Source organism: Hipposideros armiger, unplaced genomic scaffold, assembly GCF_001890085.2.
Source record: "Hipposideros armiger isolate ML-2016 unplaced genomic scaffold, ASM189008v1 scaffold_96, whole genome shotgun sequence".
NCBI lineage: Eukaryota > Metazoa > Chordata > Mammalia > Chiroptera > Hipposideridae > Hipposideros > Hipposideros armiger.
In genome coordinates this window covers 2,407,190-2,426,547 of record NW_017731446.1, presented here as the reverse complement: position 1 = coordinate 2,426,547, position 19,358 = coordinate 2,407,190, and the positions used below count along the sequence as shown (strand labels likewise).

Below are 19,358 nucleotides of genomic sequence, written 5' to 3'. Positions count from 1 at the left end.
GAGGAAAGCACCTGACCCCGGACTACAGTTTCCAGAAGACCTTGAGGCGCGCATGAGCAGAAAGGCCTGGGACCACGGGGCGGTAACATTGTAGGCGTCCCTTCTGGTTGTGGGTTTCACTCTGCTTTTTTCAGCTCTTGGGCAGACAACAGAGCTCTGGACTCCGCACTCCGTAAAGCCCTTTCCTAGCTGAACAGAGCGAGACGGGGCGGCGAGCCGGGTCCCACCATGGCCGCGAATGTGAGTGTCTCCTGGTCCGCCGGGCCACACCCAGACTTCCCCAAGTCCCGGGGCCTCCTCTTCCCCAAGGGGCCGCCCAGGTCCATTTTTGTCTGCCTCTCTCTGTGCGGCCGACCCGCTATCTCCCTCTGCATGCCGTGTCTATGCTTTCCGGCAGCTAGTCCGTCTGTTCATTTCTCTTAGCCTGTCCCGACTCCTTTTATCTGTATCCTTTGGTCCACCTCATCCTGGGGTCGCGCGTTTGTGGGGGAGGCGACTCAGGAGGTGTTGCTCCGGCTTTGGGATCTGCTTGTGCGCGGCGCCTCCCTGCAGCCATTCCTTTCATTACCAGTTCCCGCCTGGGCCCTTGGGGTTCTCAAATTTGCAGACTTAAGAGAGCTGGACGAAACCTCAGAGGGGTGTCGTCCGCAGCAAGGGTGGGGGATACGATACCGCTCAGGTGGAGCTGTCCAGCAATGGACAGACAGGGCTGTCCGGACGGGCAGTGAGCTCCCCGCCCTAGGGTGTATGCGAACCGAGGCTGTGATGCTGCAAAGGGGCAAGCGTCAGTTGGGAGCAGAGGAGTTAGAATGACTGTAAGAGGGAACATGTCCCTATTGCTGGGACCTCGCCCACCTAGAGTGGATTTAATTAGTTAGAGAGGTCCTGACTGAAGGTGGCTCCTTTAAAAAGGCTGCTGGCCTCTTCTTCCTGCAGCCACCCTTTCTCAGGAGCCTTTCTATTTAAGCGCAACATTCATTCAACAAACGGAGCAGCACTTCCCACCAGAGTTCTGGATGTGGGAAAAGCTGTGACTCACCACTCCCCGCCTCTGCGAAAGTGCTTTTGGAGCCAGCTCAGGAGCCCTGCCAATCCCAGACTCTCACTCCCTCCCTCCCTTTCTCCCTCCCTCCTGCTTTGGTGGAGTGTCCTACCCACTCTCCCCTGGCCTAGTACACCCTCTTTCCAGACACCTTCTGTGTCCCCAAGGGTCCTCTCTGCCTGCCACACCCTCTGAGAGGCAAGATTTGTGTCTCCTACAGCCCTAGTGTACTCTGCCCCAGGTTAGAGTTGTCTTGGAGGCCTAGAAGCCTTGAGTGCTGCACTTAGAAGCCTCAGAAGTGGTCCATGAGACCCAGGATCTGCCAGGGGAGAGGGCAGTCAGGAGATTGGCTCGTCCCCAGAGATGGCCTCCTGTCTGCCCCCGTACCACCACCACCATATTTTACCGATGGGGAATTTCTCCAGCAGGGTAAGGCACTTTCCCAGGTTTCATTGCCAGCTTGGCGGGTTACATCCTGGGAAGGTGCTGAAAACGGCAGGCTTTAGAGTCAGACAGACCTGGGGGCAAATACAGTTTCATCCTCACTATAGTTGTGTGTTCTTACTGGGAAGTTTAAGGGAGATTGTGCTTTGCAAAGTGCCTGGTGCATAGTAGATACTTAATACATGAAAAAAAAAATCTATCTTCGCAGTCTAACACGGATGGTCCTGGTGGCCAGAGACCATCTTGTGTATGTTGAGACCTGACCTTTGCCGAGGAATGTCAATGAGTTTGGATATCCTCTGCTGCCAAGTCTTTGTTGATGTGTCTAGCAGCCCAGTGTGTGTTTATGGGAGCTGCCAGGCCAGTGAGGAAGATGGTAGGGTGGAGCAGGGAGGTGACAGAATTCTTAATTGACAACTGTCGATTAAGTAACAACTGTCCTGTGACAGGTACTGTTTACTGTCTCCTTTTTATGTGAGTAAACAGGATCAGAGAGGTAGAGCAATTTACCCAGGGTTACACAGCAAGTCATTTTCAGGTCTATGTGTCTACCTCTGTTCTCACCCCTCATTGCTTCTGAGCCCAAAGTGCTGGGACTGGAGGGGGTGGGGGGGAGGTATGTGTCACTGAGGATACATTTAGGTATTCAGCACACATCAAGGAGCCAACATCAAGATTAGGAGTTCAGAGATGGCCTTGAAGGAAAGGAAGAAAGACTCAAGAGGGTGCCTGCCCCTCAGGCTAGGGGAGGTTCAGGGGTGGATAGTGAGGGCAGAGGAAACCTCCATCATCCTGTTTGTAGGGAACTTGGTTGAGAATGTGGGCTGCTGTGTCATGTCAGTACCCATCCTACTCCTTTCCTAGTTTGAGGGGCACCCTCCTGTGCCTTTCTTCCTTCTCTTCAAGGCCATCTTTGAGACCTTTGTCTTCATGTTGGCTCTTGGATATGTGCTGAGGGGAGGCCCAGGAGGAAGCCATGCCTTCCAGCCCCCAAGTTTGGGGCTGCATTGGTAACAGCAGGACTGGCTCCCTTTCCTGCCACTGTCTGCAGTTGGCTCCCAATGTCCTGCTCTTGTTCAGCCCAAGAAGTGAGGAATGCTGGGCAGAGCAGAGTGGTAGGAGACTGGCCTCCTGTCTGCCTAGATTTTAATCCTAACACCACGTCTGAGAGTCCGAGTGATCTGGCCTGATGACTTAACTGCTGAGCCTCGGTTTTCTCATCTGTGAAATGGGGTAATGATAGTGCCGATGACTGGCCTGTGATAGACTGGCGTGTTTGCCATTGTTATCATTATGATGGCTGATGGTCACCTACCTGCCTACAGTGAATTGCTACACTGGTGTTTCCAAATGGCATGGAAAGTCAAGACCATTTCTGAATGCAGTGTACATCTGGTCCTGGCCGGTCTGGGCTGGTGGCATTTGGAGACAGTCAGAGAACATGACATCAGCCTTGTTCAAGTGGCAACTCTGACTTGAATGTCTTCTCTGACCCCCCCAACCCCACCCCCAGTGCCAGGATGGGGCCTGGCTCACCCTGAGTGCTCATCTTGGAACTCTTTTACATCTTTGTGACTTTTGTCAGCTGACTCCCGGCCTTGGTACCAGCCTTGGTATCAGTTACAGAGAAAGCTAGTAACATTTCCGCCAGCTAGCACCTGTGCTCTAGGCACTGAACCATCTAATAATTAGGTCCTTTGGTTCTCACCACAACTCTATGTATTAGACTATTATCCCCGTTAGATTATTATCCCTATTTTACTGATGAGGAAATGGAAGGCGTAAAGAGTTTATGTTGCTTGCTTAAGGTCCCATAGCTGGTGCGTGGCAGAGTCTGGATTCAAACCCAGTCCTTCTGGCTCCAGAGTCCTGCCCTTGATGATGACACTTGGCAGTCAGCAGTGGTCACACTCCAAACCATGCTTCTATTATTGGCTGGACAAAGCCTGAGCCACTGACCCTGGAATTTGAGGCCTACCGTGAACCTGCCTGGATGTGCCTAGCTGCCCCCCATACTCCCCATAACCCAGCCAGAGCAAATTGGCAGCTGTTCCTTCAGAACCACTTCCTACTTCCTCACCATTGCTCATAGAGTTCCCCACGCTGGGGATGCCCTTACCCCAGGGTCTGACTCTGAGATCCCACTCAAATGCCCCCTCTTCCAGGGAGCCTGCCTTGATCCTCCGTTAGTACTGGATCCAATCTTCTCACTAGACACTCAGGATGGCTTAGCACTATTTGTGGCAGTGACTCAATGGCCCAAAAGCCTATCTCCCCTTCCTCTCACCCATACAAGGTCTGGCACGGCCTTCAGGAAGCTGAGCCACTATTTGTTGAACTGAATTAAAAATGTATCTCTAAAAACCTCTTTGTAAAACAGTTCAGTTTCTTCAAACATGCATCTTTCGTATGATCCAGCAGTTTCCACTCCGAGACCCAAGGGAAATGAAAGTACGTGTCTACCAAAAGGCTCGTACATGAATGTTCATAGAAGCATTATTCATAATATCTAAGACCTGGAAACAACCAAGATATCTATCCCTGGTTACTGAATCAACAAATGTGGTATACTCATGAATGGAATACTACTCAGCCACAAAAAGGAACAAACTACTGATACACAGCATTGACAGTAATGAGCCTCAAAAGCATTGTGCTGAGTTAAAGAATGTGGACAGAAAAGAGTGTGTGCTGTATGATGATTCCATTTATATCAGGTTCTATAAAAGGCAAAACTAATGTATAATGACAAAAATTCAAATAGTTGTTAACTCTGGGGGTTGGAGAGAGGGGAGGATTGGCAGGAAAGGGGAAACTAAAGCTTTCTGGGGTGATAGACATGTTCTGTCTCTTAATCTAGATGTTGGTCAAATGGCATATGCATTTGTCAAGACCCATCAAACTATATACTTAATATCTGTGTATTTTTACCATATGTAATTAAAACAATAAAAACTGAATATAAATAGCGACATTCAATTTATTTAAAAAAAACGAATTTTCATTCTGATTAAAACGATTTTTTTTTTTCAGTATTCCAGTACGAGTAATAGGAGAGAACATGTCAAAATTACAACTGACCACCAGCCCGGCTTCCTAGAGCGGCTGAGCGAGACCTCGGGTGGAATGTTTGTGGGGCTCATGACCTTCCTGCTCTCATTCTACTTGATTTTTACCAATGAGGTAAAATGTTCAGAGTCCCTCTGTGCAGAGTGAGGGTCCCTGTAGCATCAGGGGCAAAGGCTGTGAATGCAGAGGCTGGATTTAGTCATAAGGGCCTAGATTTTACAGAAGAGAAAGGAGAGATGCTGAATCGATGAGAATTCTTTCTGATGTGACCCACCTCACAACGGACATAGCGGGAAAGGAAGTGGGTAGGTTAATATGCCTGAAATCCTAGGTAGCACCGGATTCAGGCATGGTTGGATCCAGGCGTTCATGCTGGATCGCCAAGAATCTCCATTTCTCCTCTCGTGCCTGTTTTTCTCTGTTGTGGATATTTCTTTGTCAGGCCCTTCCTTTGTGGTGGCAAAGGCATTCCAGGGTCACATCCAATCAGCTAAGCAACCTCAGAGAACAGAGGAACCATCTCTTTCTAAATGAATTTAGCAGAAGGTGCAGAGGGATCTCTGTGTCCTGGCTTGGGTCTCATTCCTCTCTCTGAACCAATCCCTGTGGCCAGTGGACACATGTTCTAATTGGCTAGGCCTGGGTCACATGATTTGGACTGCAGTACAGATTGGCCCATGTAAACTACATGTACTGAGAGTAGGGGAGCGGAGGAGAAGGCAGAGGAAAATGAGGGAAGGGGTACAGGGCAGACAAAATACCAGCTAGTGGCAATATGGGGGCACAGGGGTGGTGGGAAGAGGTGTGCCTGGGAAAGCTGGGATCCTGGGTTTCAATCCCAAGTCTGCCACTTACTAGACCTCAGTTTTCCAACTGTAAAATGGGGAGATCGATCTCACTGCTCCCTGAGGCCCATCCTGTCCTGAGGCACTGCAGTAAGCACTGCTGTGTCAGGTGCGCCTGAGTCATTGAAATCCTTGCTCCCCTTGCTCACAGGGCCGTGCGTTGAAGACGACAGTCTCCCTGGCCGAGGGGCTCTCACTTGTGGTTTCCCCTGATAGCATCCACACTGTGGCTCCGGAGAATGAAGGGAGGCTGGTGCACATCATTGGGGCCCTGCGGACGTCCAAGGTACGTTTGGCGGGGGTTGCTGACCTGCTGGAGGCTTGGGGCACATTGGGGCATATTGTCTGGTTGAGTATTTTGAAAGCATGGGCCTTAGAGATGGACACACCTGCATGTGATTCCCAACTCCAGTACTCAGCAGCTTTGTGGACCCATCCCTCCTGAGTCTCAACATTTTCATCTGTAAATGGGGAGAATAATTGTAACAAACTGAGGGCCAGTCTTGAAGATTTGGTGGGATTAAGTAGCTAATGTCCTGGCACAGTGCCTGGCACATGGCGAGAGCTTTACGAATAGGTGCCCGAATGATTATGATTAGCATGTGTGTCTAGTGCAAGGCCACAGAGGTACCCTGGTTATTGGACCTCTCCTGTTTGAACACCAAATATGGTGTCATTGGCCATGGAGCCCAAGCCTGTACTGAGAGGCACGTGGTCACAGGCATCGGGCGCTGGTGTTTAGAACTTGGGACAGGCAGCTTCCCTTGATTCTCCGACATGAGCAGCCTTGGTGTGCCATCCTGTCCCTGTTCCTTATACCTGTTTCTCTTCCGGTCCAGCTCCCCCCGAGCCAGGCGTTCTGGGCTGATATGAGTCTTGTTCTTTATTTATTTATTTTTGGTTTGTTCAATTCGTTATGAAGCTCTTGTCTGATCCAAACTACGGGGTCCACCTTCCGGCCGTGAAGCTGCGGCGGCACGTGGAGATGTACCAATGGGTCGAAACTGAGGAATCCAGGTGAGGTGCCCGGGAGTGAAAACCATTTGGGGGTAGAGGAGGTGCAGCTGTTAGGATAAAATGCAGGTGGCTTTCATTTAGACACTTCTGAAATGTAAAGTTTAAAAGCTTCCTATCAGAGAAATGTCAATCAAATTATCCCAAAGTTATTAGCCAGTGATTATTTGTCTGGAGGTGGCAGAAATTCAATGCAGAGTGGCTCAAAGAAGAAAGGGGGATTGAGGAGCTCCCTTATCTGGGAAGTTCCATGGATGCCTAAGCATAAGGTATGACCGGATCCAGGCCCCAAACAGTGCTTTCCCGTGTGTTCATTGCACCTTCTCTCCCTTGCGGGGCAGAACAGACCTCCTGGCTTACATCCTATCAGTTCTAACACAAGTCCCAGGGCAGGCTCTTCATGGGCTAGGCTGGGGTCACCTGGAGCTGGGGGTGGGGTCAGCCTCACCTGAGCCAAATGGACTGTGAGTTGAAGGGTAGGGAGGTGGCTGGGGAGGCATGGCAGCTCAGCCTGGAGAAGGGCAGCTGCGGGGGGCCTCCACTGGGCTGTCCTGCAGCAGAGAGTGCAGACAGATCTCTGAGCCCAGAGCGTGGGGCTGCGACCCTTGGTGTGAGCCAGGTGGAGGCAGATTTCAGCTCAGGATGAGAAAGTACTTTTCTCCAGTCAAGGCCTTCGAGGCCTGGAGCTGGCTGTCTGCCAAGGGAGTGAGAACTCTGTGTCTTGTCTGGTGCAGACAAGGCCTGTTGCCTTTGGGCAGTTTGACCTGGTAGCCCCGAGTCGCTTCCAGCTGGAGATGCTTAGAGATGGGAATGCCTCAGGAGTGATGGGCTGACTCTGGGTTGCCTGCGCTTTCCTCACAGGGAGTACACCGAGGATGGGCAGGTGAAGACCGAGAGGAAGTACTCCTACAGTGAGTATTAGCCCCCTGTCCTCTCGAGCCACACCCCAAGCCTGCGGGCAGATGCTGTGGGGAAGGGTGCAGAACCAGGCATCGGGACCCCTGGGTGCCGGTCGTCAGAGCCCTGCTTGCCTATCCACCAGTGAGGCCCCAGGAGCGTCCCCTTGGGCCCTGGAGTGATCGCGGGCCGGTGGGCCTCGGACATGTGACCACTCTTACCATGGTTGCTGAATTGTTCCCTCTCCCCACAACAGACACTGAATGGAGGTCAGAAATTGTCAACAGCAGAAACTTTGACCGAGAGATTGGCCACAAAAACCCCAGGTGAGAGCTGGACCCCCAGGCCTGCCTGAGTGCAGCCTTGGCTGCCATGGGCGGGTCCCCAGCCTCAGCTTCCTCATCTGAGTCATGAGTTATTTGTGCTTCATGAGTTGATGAAAGTGTTAAACATGGTGGGTCATGTGGTGAGTGATGCTGCCTTGTCTCTGGAAAGCCTCACTTAGGGGGGCCTGCAATGACCACCCCCTCCCTGGCACGTTTGGATGCTGGGTGGGGCAGCTTCTGTGCTGGGCACCAGGAACACAGAGGCAAGACCCAACTTCCCTGATTGCAAACAAGCTCCCCTTAAACAAGTCACAAATATAAGGCCTGGATTGAGTGCCCAGAGGGATTTGCACGTGTAGTACCCGCAAAGCATTTGTTAACAGTTAGCCATGGGGGTGGGAGGACAATCAGGAAGGGCTTTCAGGAGGCAGCGGCATTTGATCTGGAACTTTGTAGGATTTCTGGCAGAAGGAGGTTAGCTCAGGGACATGAGGGTGGTGAAGTGGGCCCAATGCTGGGGCATGGCTGGAGTGTGGGCTGTGTGCAGCCATGGGTAGAGCTGTGCCAGGAAGGGCCTTGAATGTGCACAGTGGGGCTTAGATGTTACGTGGGGGCTGGGAAGGGTCAATGAGGGTGTGAAGTCCATGGAAGGTCCATCTCATTATTGGGGGATGGGGTGGGACAAGCTGGTAGGGGTCTAGGCAAGAGGGTATGAAGCTCTGGGGGATAGGAGACAGAGTGAGAATGTGCCATCCAGGGGAGGAGGACGGGGGTGGAGCCACTGCACACAAGATGTCTGCAGTGCCTGGGCTAGCCTGGACTTGCAGGACCCCCTTGGGAGGAGACCCTGCCAAGCACAACCCAAAGGAACCCAGACAGCCCCCACCTGGTGCTCCACTTCACTGACAGCTTCCTCTCTACCCCACAGCGCTATGGCAGTGGAGTCATTCACGGCAACAGCCCCCTTCGTTCAAATTGGCAGGTTTTTCCTCTCAGCAGGTAAGTCCCTGGCCCCTTCAGATGAGCCATCGCCAGCCCAGAGGCCCCGTGCTTCCATTCGGCTACCTCACAGGAGCTGGTACTTCGGTACACAGCCCTCAGGCGTTTAAAGGGGTCCTGCTGCCCCGGGCGTGGGATCAGCCCACACCTTTCCCAGTGTCATGTTTTGGGCGGGGGCTCAGGGGAAGGCAAGTCTTCAGGAGGTGGGGACTCATGTAGAACACCCCCACCCCAGCGAGGTTCCTTTGAAGCCTGGATTGTTCAGAGAATGACTGCCAGGCACCACTGCAGTGCCAGTGCTGTGCTGACCAGGCAGAGCCGAGAGCCCTTCTCCAAGCAGCCCGTTGGCCCGTAGTAGAGACAAGGCTACCATCGGGCTCCACCTCTGAGCCCCAGCCGTCATCTAGCCCTGTGCCAGGCCCTCTCAAGTGACTCCAAAGAGAGGCTTTCAAGGGACAAGGCAGCATCACCAGCCACAGTAACTCATAGGGCTCTGTCCCTGAGCCTGACCCGGAAGGCAGGAGACAGGACACCGAGGGCCCAAATAGCCACAGTGAGGGAGGAGAGGCTGGCGATCCAAGGCTTGGCCTGTCTGCCATCCGCTGTGTCACTCAGCTAGTGCCTGCCACGCCAGCCAGCCCCGGCCTCAAGTTCTCTCCATGCAGCATGGGAGCAGGCTTGAACATGGATAACATGCGCCCATCCTCCTCCTCTGAATGGCACACCCTCACTCTGTCTCCTGTTCCCTAGAGCTTCGTAAGGTGGAATGCGTCCAGGGCCAAGGCCATTCCCGGAGCTGTGGTCACTCTGACTAGATGGAGAGAGGGGACAGGGAAGGCTTCCTGGAGGAGCTGGAGATTGAAATGGGGCTGGAAAGAGGCAGCTTTGGAAGAGATAGAGCTGGAAAAGGACACTCTGGGGGAGGCTGTGAGGGCAAAGGCCCTAAGGGGGACATGCCAGGAGGTGACAGCTTGGCGGGACTCTGTGAGGGCACAGTGGGAAGGATGGCAGGCCAAGGGGTTTGCAGAGCGGGGTGCTTCAGTCTGTGCACTGCTTCTCTCAGGCCTCATTGACAAAGTGGACAACTTCAAGCGGCTGAGCCTGTCCACGCTGGAGGACCCCCATGTGGACATCATTCGCCGGGGAGACTATTTCTACCACAGTGAAAACCCCAAGTATCCAGAGGTACCCAGAGGGGCCTGGGCAGTTCAGATAGCAAAGATCAGGGCCCGCAGAGTACCCTCCCCCAGGCAGTACACGAATGGTCAAATTCTGGCTTAAGACTCTGGTTCAGTTCAGTTGAATCCATAGCTGCACTTGGCAGAGTGAAATTGGAGGGGAGGGGCATTCTAGGTGATGGGATCACCTGGGCAAAGGTGTGGAGGTGGGAACAGAGGGTGAGTGCGGGGGTTCCACAGCTCCATGGATCCAGGCCCAGGCCGACGTCTGCTGTCCTCACTCACCTCATTTCTCTTCTGCCCCCCAGGTGGGAGACCTGCGAGTTTCCTTTTCCTACGCGGGGCTGAGCGGCGACGACCCTGACCTGGGCCCAGCTCACGTGGTAATGCAGTTTCCCCGGGTAGACTGGGGCAGGGCTTCCTAACCTTCCTGGGCATGGACTCAGGGGACAGCGTCATGAAAGCTGTGGACTCTTCCTCTAGGAACCGTGTTCGTGTGCTCACGTTTACATGGTCAGGCGTACCTTTGAGCAGTGTCAGAGGTCTGTGTCCCCCAAAGCTGTCCATGGACACCCATAGGCCCCAGCTTAAGAACTGTAGGGGGATCGCATAATTATTACCTAATGAGAGTTCTTCCAGCCACATGCAGCTCCTCCCTAGCCCCCCGTTTTCTGTGAATACTGTTATCTCCATTCCTGACCCTGTCATGTGCAGTCCCACCCCCACCCCAGCCCAGGGTCCTTCCTGGAGCCCAGGAGCGCTGTACCCCAGGTCGATGTGTGGAGAGAGAGGCTTGGGGATGGCCTGGGTCTCCTCACTCACTTCTGTAGCTGGCACAGTGCAGAGAGGTGCTGGGACCAGGTGGGCCAGTCACCCCCTCAGCTCTGACACTAAATTCTCTGACCAGGTCACTGTGATTGCCCGGCAGCGGGGTGACCAGCTAGTCCCATATTCCACCAAGTCTGGGGACTCCTTGCTTCTCCTGCATCATGGGGACTTCTCATCAGAGGTGAGTTGCTGCTGTCCGCCTCTGTGATGGAGGGACTGGTATCTCCCTCCCTCCGTCTTCCCTCTGATGGTTATTTAATAAGCTCCTACTGCTAGAGGTCATAGCCAGTATGACGAGGCAAGGTAAATAGGAATAAGCATCTCCCCGTGTGCCAGACTGCTAGGCACAGTGGAACAGTGGGCAAAACAGACTCTTCCCCACAGGCTTCCCGTCTTGTGGGGAGAGAGACTCATCAGAAAGACGAGTGGGTAAGGATACCGCGTGCTGGCTGTTACAAAGGCTAGGCAGATGCTCTGAGATAAATGGATGTGATAGGAAATCTGCTTTGACAGTGGTCAAGGAAGGCCTCTCTGAGTGACATTTTTGCTGCGTCCCAAGTAAAGAGAAGGGGTCAGTGCTGGAAGAGTCGGGGGTCACTCTGTATTCTAGGCAGGTCAGAGTTCATCTTGTTGGGGGCATCAGGAGTGCCCGTGTGGCCACTGCCCAGAGGCAGCAGGGGAGGCAAGGCTGCCGATCGGGCAGGGGCCCCTGTCTCTTTAAGAGCATTAAGGGGCAGTGAAGGGATTCGAGCTGCAGAGTCCCGGGACCACGTGAGTGAGGGCAGGCACCCCGTCCCCATTTGTAGAATGAAGAGGGAGGGTGCCTCCCCTCATCCCAAGGAGAAGGGGTGCAAAGATGTACTGATTAGTTCCATTCCGTGCCTGAAAAGTTTGCCTCTCTTCTCTAGGCAGGAAAGCCTTCCCTTTAATAGAAAATGCAGCTTTTACATTGTTGATGAACAGTGTGTCACTTGTGGGACATTTTGTGCTTGGCTTGACCACGATTGCTGGGCTCTTCATCCAGAGGGGCTGGAAAGGGTGAACATAGTGGTCAGGTGTCAGGGTTTAGCTGGGACCCTTTTGACCCTATTCTTCGGTCCTCAGCGGACATCTCTCTCACTTTAGCCCCCAGCCCGTGGGTGGTGCTCCTTTATCTGGGCAGGAGTAGGGTGTGGTTGGGCTACAGACCAGGAGCCCAGTTACCAAACTCAGGGTGGGGCTGCCACCTCCCAATCTGGCAGGCCATGAGTCACCCTTTCCTCCGGTGGTTCTCAGGGCCCCCTGGGGAGTTTCTAAAATTAGGAGGTCTAGGACTTGCCCTTTTCTCCCAGAACTCCAGCTTTCTGCAGGTGGAGGCCCAGGTCTCAGACCTGCATGCCCCTTCCCCTCCCCTCCCCGACCCCTTCCTCTCCCCGCCCTGGGCCTTCAGCGCTGGGTCTGGACTCTGCCAAGCAGGGAGAGAAGGCCCTGAGCCCGGGAGGCAGCCCGGGGACCTGAGGTAACCTGGACCCTGTGAGTCAGGATGCCCAGATTCCAGTCCTGAGGGCAGGAGTGTGCTGTGTGGACAAGTATGGACATTGGAGACGGCCCCAGCTCAAGCCTTGCTCTGCCTTCTGCTGGCCACAGGACTGTGAGCCAGTTTTATCCTCTGTGAACCTGTTGTCCCTTCCGTAAAATGAAAATTTAAAAAAGTCATTATCACTGTTATCTCCGTATTATTTAGTTGTTGTGATTCAACATGTTCTTGAGCACCAGGGACATAGCAAGGGACAAAACAGACATGAGCCCTGTCCTCAAGCTTACAGCTTAGTAAACTGCTTGGGGTGAGACCCTGGGCATGTTCCTTATCCTCTCAGAGCCTCAGTCTCCTCATCTGTAAAACAGAGATGAGCATGCGTACCTCAAGTGACTTTGAGGATTAAATAATACGTACAAAGCACTTAGGACAGTGATTGATTAATAGTAAGCAATAAATGTTAGCCGTCATATTATTACCACCATAGATAGTAACAGGGGTTGCTCTCTGAAGAAATGGCGTTTACACCAAGACTGGAAGAATGTCGGAGCTGGCCAGGCAAACTGGGCAAATGTGCTCTAGGCAAAACCACCGCATGTGCCAAGGCCCCGCGGCAGGACACTTGACTCCGTCTCCAGCCGGCAGCCCGTGGGTCTGGGGCACAGGCGGCAGGGCCTTGGCACGTTGCTGCATGGGGAAGGTGGTAGGGGTGGCGGAAGCAGGGAGGCCAGTGGGGAGGAGGCTCCCGTGGTGGTCCTGGTGAGAGGGGGTGACACTGGTGAGATTTGGGGAAATGGGGACACAGCATTGACAGGACTTGCTGGTGGCCTGGATGGAAGGTAGTGAGGGAAGGAGCAAGCCAAGTGTGGCATCCAGGTTTTGGCTCGTGCAGGTGGGTGGGTGGTACCATTTGCTGAGATGGAGACAATAGAGAGGAACAGGTTGGGGTGGAAAGCTCCAGTGTTAGTGTCAGAGGTGCCAAGACATGACGTGGAGATGTCACATCGGCGGTGGAAGCCACAGGGCTGCAGCTTTAAATGAGGGGCACTGACATATAGGTGGATTTCCTGGGGAGATAATCTAGACCGAAGCAGCTAGAGAATTGCAGCATTTAGAGGGAAGGAACGGCCCTGGAGACTGAGAGGGAAACCAGCAGAGAGGTGTCCCAGACGCCATGAGCCAGAGCCTCCAAGATTCAGTCGGATACCGTCCACGAAGCATTGCCCATAGTGCCTGACAGGCACACTCACACATCCCAATGCCATGGATGTTGATAAACGACCCCAGAAAGGCACTGCTGTAGTTATGAGGGAGGGTCACGTTTATTCCAGATGAGACAGTGGGCTAAGGACTCTTGAGGGAGGTGGGCTCTGATCTGAGGAGGGCCCATACCTTCCAGAGAGATCGGTGTGCCATGCTCTGCCATGCCAGTTTGGGGAGGTACCTTGTCCTGGGTGGGAGAGGTGCCCTTATCTCCCTCTGGTCTGTTCAGAAATGGCCAGTGGCTCCTGTGTTGGCCAGATGGCCCCCTCAGCCATCTGCTCTGCCTACTGGGGTAGGCTGGTGACGCCCTCAGACATAAGACATGACACTCCACTCCCCCGTCTTGCCCCACAGGAGGTGTTTGAAAGAGAACAAAAGAGCAACTCCATGAAGACATGGGGCCTGCGGGCTGCCGGCTGGATGGCCATGTTTATGGGCCTCAACCTCATGACGCGGATCCTCTATACACTGGGTAGGTGAGGAGAGGGGGTGGGGGACTCTCAGTCGCCCTCCTGTAGCCCCCGCTACCCCCCCCCCATGCTTCCTCTGCGCTTCTCACACCATCATCTGTCAGTCTTTCACACATCATCTCTGCGGACTGATGGGCTGCTCTTTGGGGCAGAGACCGGGCACTCGGTCCATCTGTGTCCTCTCCATAGCTTTGGGATGAATGAGCAAAGGCAGGCAGGCATGAGGGACAAGACGCTTCCAGGAGTGAGGGTGGAGGATGCCGGTCCCGGGAGGCTGGTCTAGCCTCGGTCTGAGGGTCTGGCTCCACTTCACCCGCCTGTGCACCGGCTCGCTCACTCGCGCCTTCCGTCCTCCCTCCATTCCACCTGAATAGCCATGGTGAGGAGACAGGCCAGCCTGTGCGGTGAGCCACACCTGAAGTCTGTTGTCAGCTCTGGATACTCGGGCCATCCCCTTTCCTGTCTCAGCTTCAGTTACCTCACACCTAATTTGCAGTTTTATGAAATGTTTGTAAATAGGAAACACAATTGTTATACTTCTTCATTCCCCACCCAAAACCTGGGCTAGATTTGGGGCAACCAGCAAGTCTGGAGCACAGGGGAGTTTGCTGGGCTGCTCCCAGGGCCTGAGGTTGGCACCAGCGAGCCCCGTAGTTGCCCAAGTGACCTAGCCTGGTTCGGGACTGAGCGCCCAGGCTGATTGAGTAAGGGCTGGGCTTAGACTGTTGCAACTAGAGGATGGGGCTTCTCAGGGAACTTTTCCCTCTAAGCCTTTACCCCAGTGTGTTCCTGTCCCATCAGATGATTCTGGCCAGTCTTCTCTGAGCCCAGCAGAAACCTCTGCCCCACTTACCTGTTCCAGTTGGAGAGCCGTCTGGCTGCATACATCCCAGACTGTCAGAGCCGGGAGGGCCACCTCCCCGTTTTACAGATGGGAACGCTGAGGCACAGCGAGGGGAACGGCACTTTCTTTGGATAGCTGAACTGTGCTCAGAAAGGCCAGATGCATCTCGGGCACCATTTGGGAGAGATCAGAATTGGAGAATACTCTTATTTTCCTCTGCAGCAAGCCCATCAATGGCTGTATGACCTGGACGACAGGCCATTTCCCCTGAGCCTCAGCTGCCCCATCGTCAAGATGAGGAGGTTGGAGTGTCTCAGAGGGCCTTTCTTTGAATCTCTGCCTGCCTGTGACCCTCTGATTCTCTCCACACGTGGAATGCTGATATTCCAGACTCAGAACAGACTTCTGAGCATGGAGAAATCCAAAGTACAGTGGAGTGATTCAGGGAGCTGCAATGCAAAAGCATTCATTCGTTCAATAAGAACTTACTGAGCGCCTGCTGTGTGAAGACATTGCCGTAAGCCCTGGAGACCACACAGTGAATAGGACAAGGTCCCTGTCCTCTCAAGGCTCAGAACAATGGCTCAGAGCTCAGGATCTGGGCTTAGACTGCCCTGAGTTTCAATCCTGGCTGTGGCACTTTCTAGCTGTAGGACTTGGGGCAAGTTGAAGTCTCTGGGCCTCGGTGACCTTGTGTGTGAAATGAGGTGAAGAATAGTACGTTTTCCAGGGTGGGCCTGAGGGTTTGATGAGATGGATACATAGTGCCTGATACATGGTCAGTGCTCAAACACATGAACTCTTCTTATTATGAGGGTCGGGTAGGGGTGTTCCATGGGAACAGATGAGCCATGAGGTGGCCTGCAGAGTCCCGTAGTCAGGGCAGGGCACCAGGGCTTGCTTTGCAAACCCAATGGCACCAGACCACTGGGTCCTGCTGGGAACTGAGTGAAGATTCCTGCAGTGGACACTAGCCAGGGAATGCCATCCTGGAGAGGCTAGCTAGGCCAAGGACAGGATAATTCCAGGTGGATTTAGCTAGATCCTAGACTTTATCAGTAGCCTGTGAGATCCTAGAGGCAGTAGCCAACTAATTTGTTTCCCTTCGGCCCTGCAGAGCTGGACACATAAACAATGGGTAACAACCTGCTGCCTGAATGAACACACACCTCCAGGAATAGCTGAGGGGCCCAGATAGGCACCCACAGAAGGTTCTGCCCAGTACCTTCGTGAGTGTGCAGCAAACAGGGTATTTGCCAAGGTTATGGGCAAGCGTCTTTATACTGGCCTCAGACTGATTTCAACAGTTTCAAGTTTACAATACCCTTGCACATGCCTTCACCCCTGGTGCGTGCGCAGTGGGTGGCTCAGTCAGTGTGCCCAGCCACGCCGCTGGGGAGTCAGGGCTCCTCTTCTGGACCTTGCAGCCCTCACTAGGAGGTTTTCTTTACCTTCCACTGACCCCACCCTCCCCTTACCTGGCAGCAGGGGCTCATCCTTATCTAGAAACAGGAGCCACCTGCTGACCTCATGAGATGGGGAGCATGGCGGCCTCAGAAGCCTCACTGCCTTTCTCTTCTTTCCCACAGTGGACTGGTTTCCTGTCTTCCGAGACCTGGTCAACATTGGCCTGAAGGCCTTTGCCTTCTGCATGGCCACCTCCCTGACCCTGCTGACCGTGGCTGCTGGCTGGCTCTTCTACCGGCCCCTGTGGGCCCTCGCCATCAGCTGCGTGGCCCTGGTGCCCATCATCATTGCTCGGACACGGGTGCCAGCCAAGAAGCTGGAGTGAAAGAGGCCCCGGCACCCCCCTGACACCCATGTGAGCCTCAGGATCCAGGTCACCCCCAGCTCATGCCAGAGCATGAGTCCACATCGGTTTTGGATTCTGCACTTGCTCCGCTCAAGGGGCCGGACTTGGCAGAGGGCACTTACATTGGGTTTGGTGTTAATGTCTCTCCACCTCTTTTCTTACCAGTGAGCAGCTTTGATGGGCAGAAGGCAGCTCCTCTCTGGCAGCATGATGAGCGTTCTGCTTGTTTCCTCCCCTTCTTTTGGGACTGTGTGTGTGGCCGGTGTGCATGCTTCACTTAGCTGATGTCTTCACATGTCAAAGAGGTGACACTCAGAGACTTGCTGCCTTATCGCTTACTGCCTCTCATCCTTGGAGACGAGTGCCAGGGCTCTGCCACAGTCACTTGCCGTGCCCATGATGCTAAAGGGCCACCACTGTCAGCTGTCTCAGCAGCACTGGATTGGCAAGACAGATGAAGCCCATACCCTGCAAAGTTGGGGGCATTGTAGACCCAGTTTGCGGATAGAACTTGATTTGGTACTTCAGAAAAAAATCCACTGGAGATGTCATGATAAGGAAAATTGAATATTTGTTGGCCTTTATACTTCTTTTATGGTTTGGCAGAATCTTTTGTGTGTGTAGGATCTCCAAAGGTCCTGAGTTTTTGTTACTTCACTTCTTCATGTGTACTCTCCTACCCAAGAGAATTGTTTGAAGTAAGCTTTAAAAAGCAAAACAAAAAACCTCCTGAATGATTAGTATTTCAGACTGTTGCAGAAAAAGACATCCTTTAACCAGCTGAAGTTAATTCAGAGCACAGAATGGTTAAGTGGGGGTATGACTTGGTTACAAAAAGAAGTTACCAATATTCTGGGTCACTGGGAAGCTTTAAGATGCTTTTGAAACAAGTGTTAGCAAAGGATTTCTTTTCCCTCTCGGAGATGGAGAATCTCTACAGGGTAGAGAAAAGCATTTCCTTTCATCCTCAGGCATCAGACACTACATATTTACTTGAAGATGGTTTTGTGTTTTTAGTCGACCATTAAAGGAAAAGGTTGGAAGCTTTATTATCCTAAGTGGGCTCCTTCATAGTGATCCCCAGTCAAAATCAAGACTTGGAGGCCTCAGGCTTGCTGTAGATTTGAATGCTCTTGTCTGGCCTCTTTCATCATGGGAGTACTTCTGACATTAGCAGCTGGGCCTCAAGTGGCTGTTTCTGAGTGATTTATCTGTTAAGTGTCCATGCTTTGCTCTTCATAAATAAAATCTACCCATGCTTAATTCACATAATTTCTGAGTTTCCCAACTACTCTCATACTCTTTGAAAGATAAAATATGTTGTAACCTTGATGTCCTAAAAGATTCTTTGTATATCCCTTATCTTTTTTACTATTTGGAAATTGTTCTGCCTTGCCCGGAGTGGTTGCTTTGGCAAATAAATATTTAGTAGTTGAGTAAGGGGTCAGAACTTCTGAAAATAGTGACCTAATAATCTCTCCCCTGTTGTCCTGGGCTATCTGCTATAAGCTGAGATTCTTTGTGTTAAAGACAGCCAGCCCCAGAGATGATTTGTCTGGGTTTCAGGATTGAAACAGTATTCACTGCTGCTCATTGCGAGCAGTTTCACTGAATCTCTAAATCCTCAAAGGATGCTTACGGAAACAGTGTTAATTAGATGACGGCAAAATACAGAATCTGTCGGATTTGGTCTGTAGTTTTTCTGAGTACAGATTTTAAAGTACTGCCAACTTGACGTGTTCTTTAAGAGCAAAATAATGTTAAGAAATATTTGAAGCCTTTGGAAAATGATCATGAAATTTGTATTATCTTTGTATTTTTGATAGAAAAATCAAAATAAATTTCTAAATATCTTCTATAGGACCTTGCCGTTTTCCCTTTTTTGTTTCTGTATTTTTCTGAAATTTCTATCTTAAGGAATTCAGCCATAGAATTTAGTAAGAACTGTATGCATTTTAGAACTCAGTTCTTAGATACTTTAGTGGTTAAAACAAGTTTCAATTTTTTTTTAAAGGGCAAATCAATATTCCTAGCACTTACACTTAAAAGCCTTACATACCAAAACTTACTTTGTTTTGGATGGATTTAAAGTGAATGACTCACACTTTGCCCAGAATGTGCTAGAAGATAAACGTGGGGTGGAGCCACAGTCCACTACAGTGCAAAAGGCATCATCGGCTTTGGGTTGGCACAGACCTGAATTCCAGTCCCAAGTTGGCCGACTGGCTGTGTGATATTGGGAAAATCAGTGTTCTCTGAGCCTCAGTTTCCTCATCTGTAAAACGGGGACAATGCTGTTCTACCCTTCAAGGTTGCTGTGAGGACTAAGTGGGAGTAAGCCCATGAAATGCCAAACACATGTGGCACAGCAACGTTTCATTCTTTTTGCCTCCTATTCTGAAGCAATGGGCTCCTGCTAATCGTGCATTCTGAAGCTAGCAGTTTGAGTACTTCTTTATATTTGTTACAAGATTTGAAGCAGGTGAGTAATAACTTTCCAAAACCTACCCTTATATTTCTCAAAACCAAATGTTTCATTTGATTTTCAGAATGCCTCCTAGGAGCTGACACCTGCCTGAAAAACAAGTTACTTCTGCAGAGACAAAGTGATGCTCTTGATTCAATACACAGAAAACAAGTCGCTTACCTCTAGGAGGAAGGGCTCTGGTGCAGGAAGTGTGAGGCTCTGCAGTTTCCATGGCAACCCCAGTTTGTTTCTCAACAAGAGCCTTCCAGCCAGGCTTTTGTGCATGAGTCACACCTCAAGCGTTTTGTTTGTTTCCCTTGGATGAAACTGATTCACATTTTTA

General features: G+C 52.0%; 1 protein-coding gene across 2 annotated transcripts; it reads left to right on the top strand.

Moving 5' to 3' along the window:
* The first annotated feature begins 37 nt into the window (after positions 1–37).
* Positions 38–19,346, top strand: TMEM43 (transmembrane protein 43). Of its 2 annotated transcripts, XM_019646054.1 has the most exons (13): positions 38–240; positions 4,520–4,669; positions 5,552–5,686; positions 6,323–6,417; positions 7,276–7,325; positions 7,568–7,637; positions 8,566–8,636; positions 9,700–9,821; positions 10,123–10,197; positions 10,722–10,823; positions 13,776–13,893; positions 16,325–16,557; positions 19,098–19,346. In XM_019646054.1, exons 1-12 carry the CDS (start codon positions 229–231, stop codon positions 16,525–16,527), a joined length of 1,203 nt encoding a protein of 400 aa, XP_019501599.1. In that variant the 5' UTR covers positions 38–228; the 3' UTR covers positions 16,528–16,557; positions 19,098–19,346. The 2 variants fall into 2 exon arrangements, with proteins under 2 accessions (XP_019501599.1, XP_019501598.1); XM_019646053.1 differs by lacking the exon at positions 19,098–19,346 and having other exon boundaries at positions 39–240; positions 16,325–18,411.
* Positions 19,347–19,358: the final 12 nt, after the last annotated feature.

Bases quoted from the DNA above. Each gene is read 5' to 3' on its own strand.
- TMEM43 (XM_019646054.1), top strand. The intron at 4,670-5,551 runs GTAAAATGTTCA...CCTTGCTCACAG, and splicing joins ACTTGATTTTTACCAATGAG to GGCCGTGCGTTGAAGACGAC. The intron at 7,326-7,567 runs GTGAGTATTAGC...TCCCCACAACAG, and splicing joins CGAGAGGAAGTACTCCTACA to ACACTGAATGGAGGTCAGAA.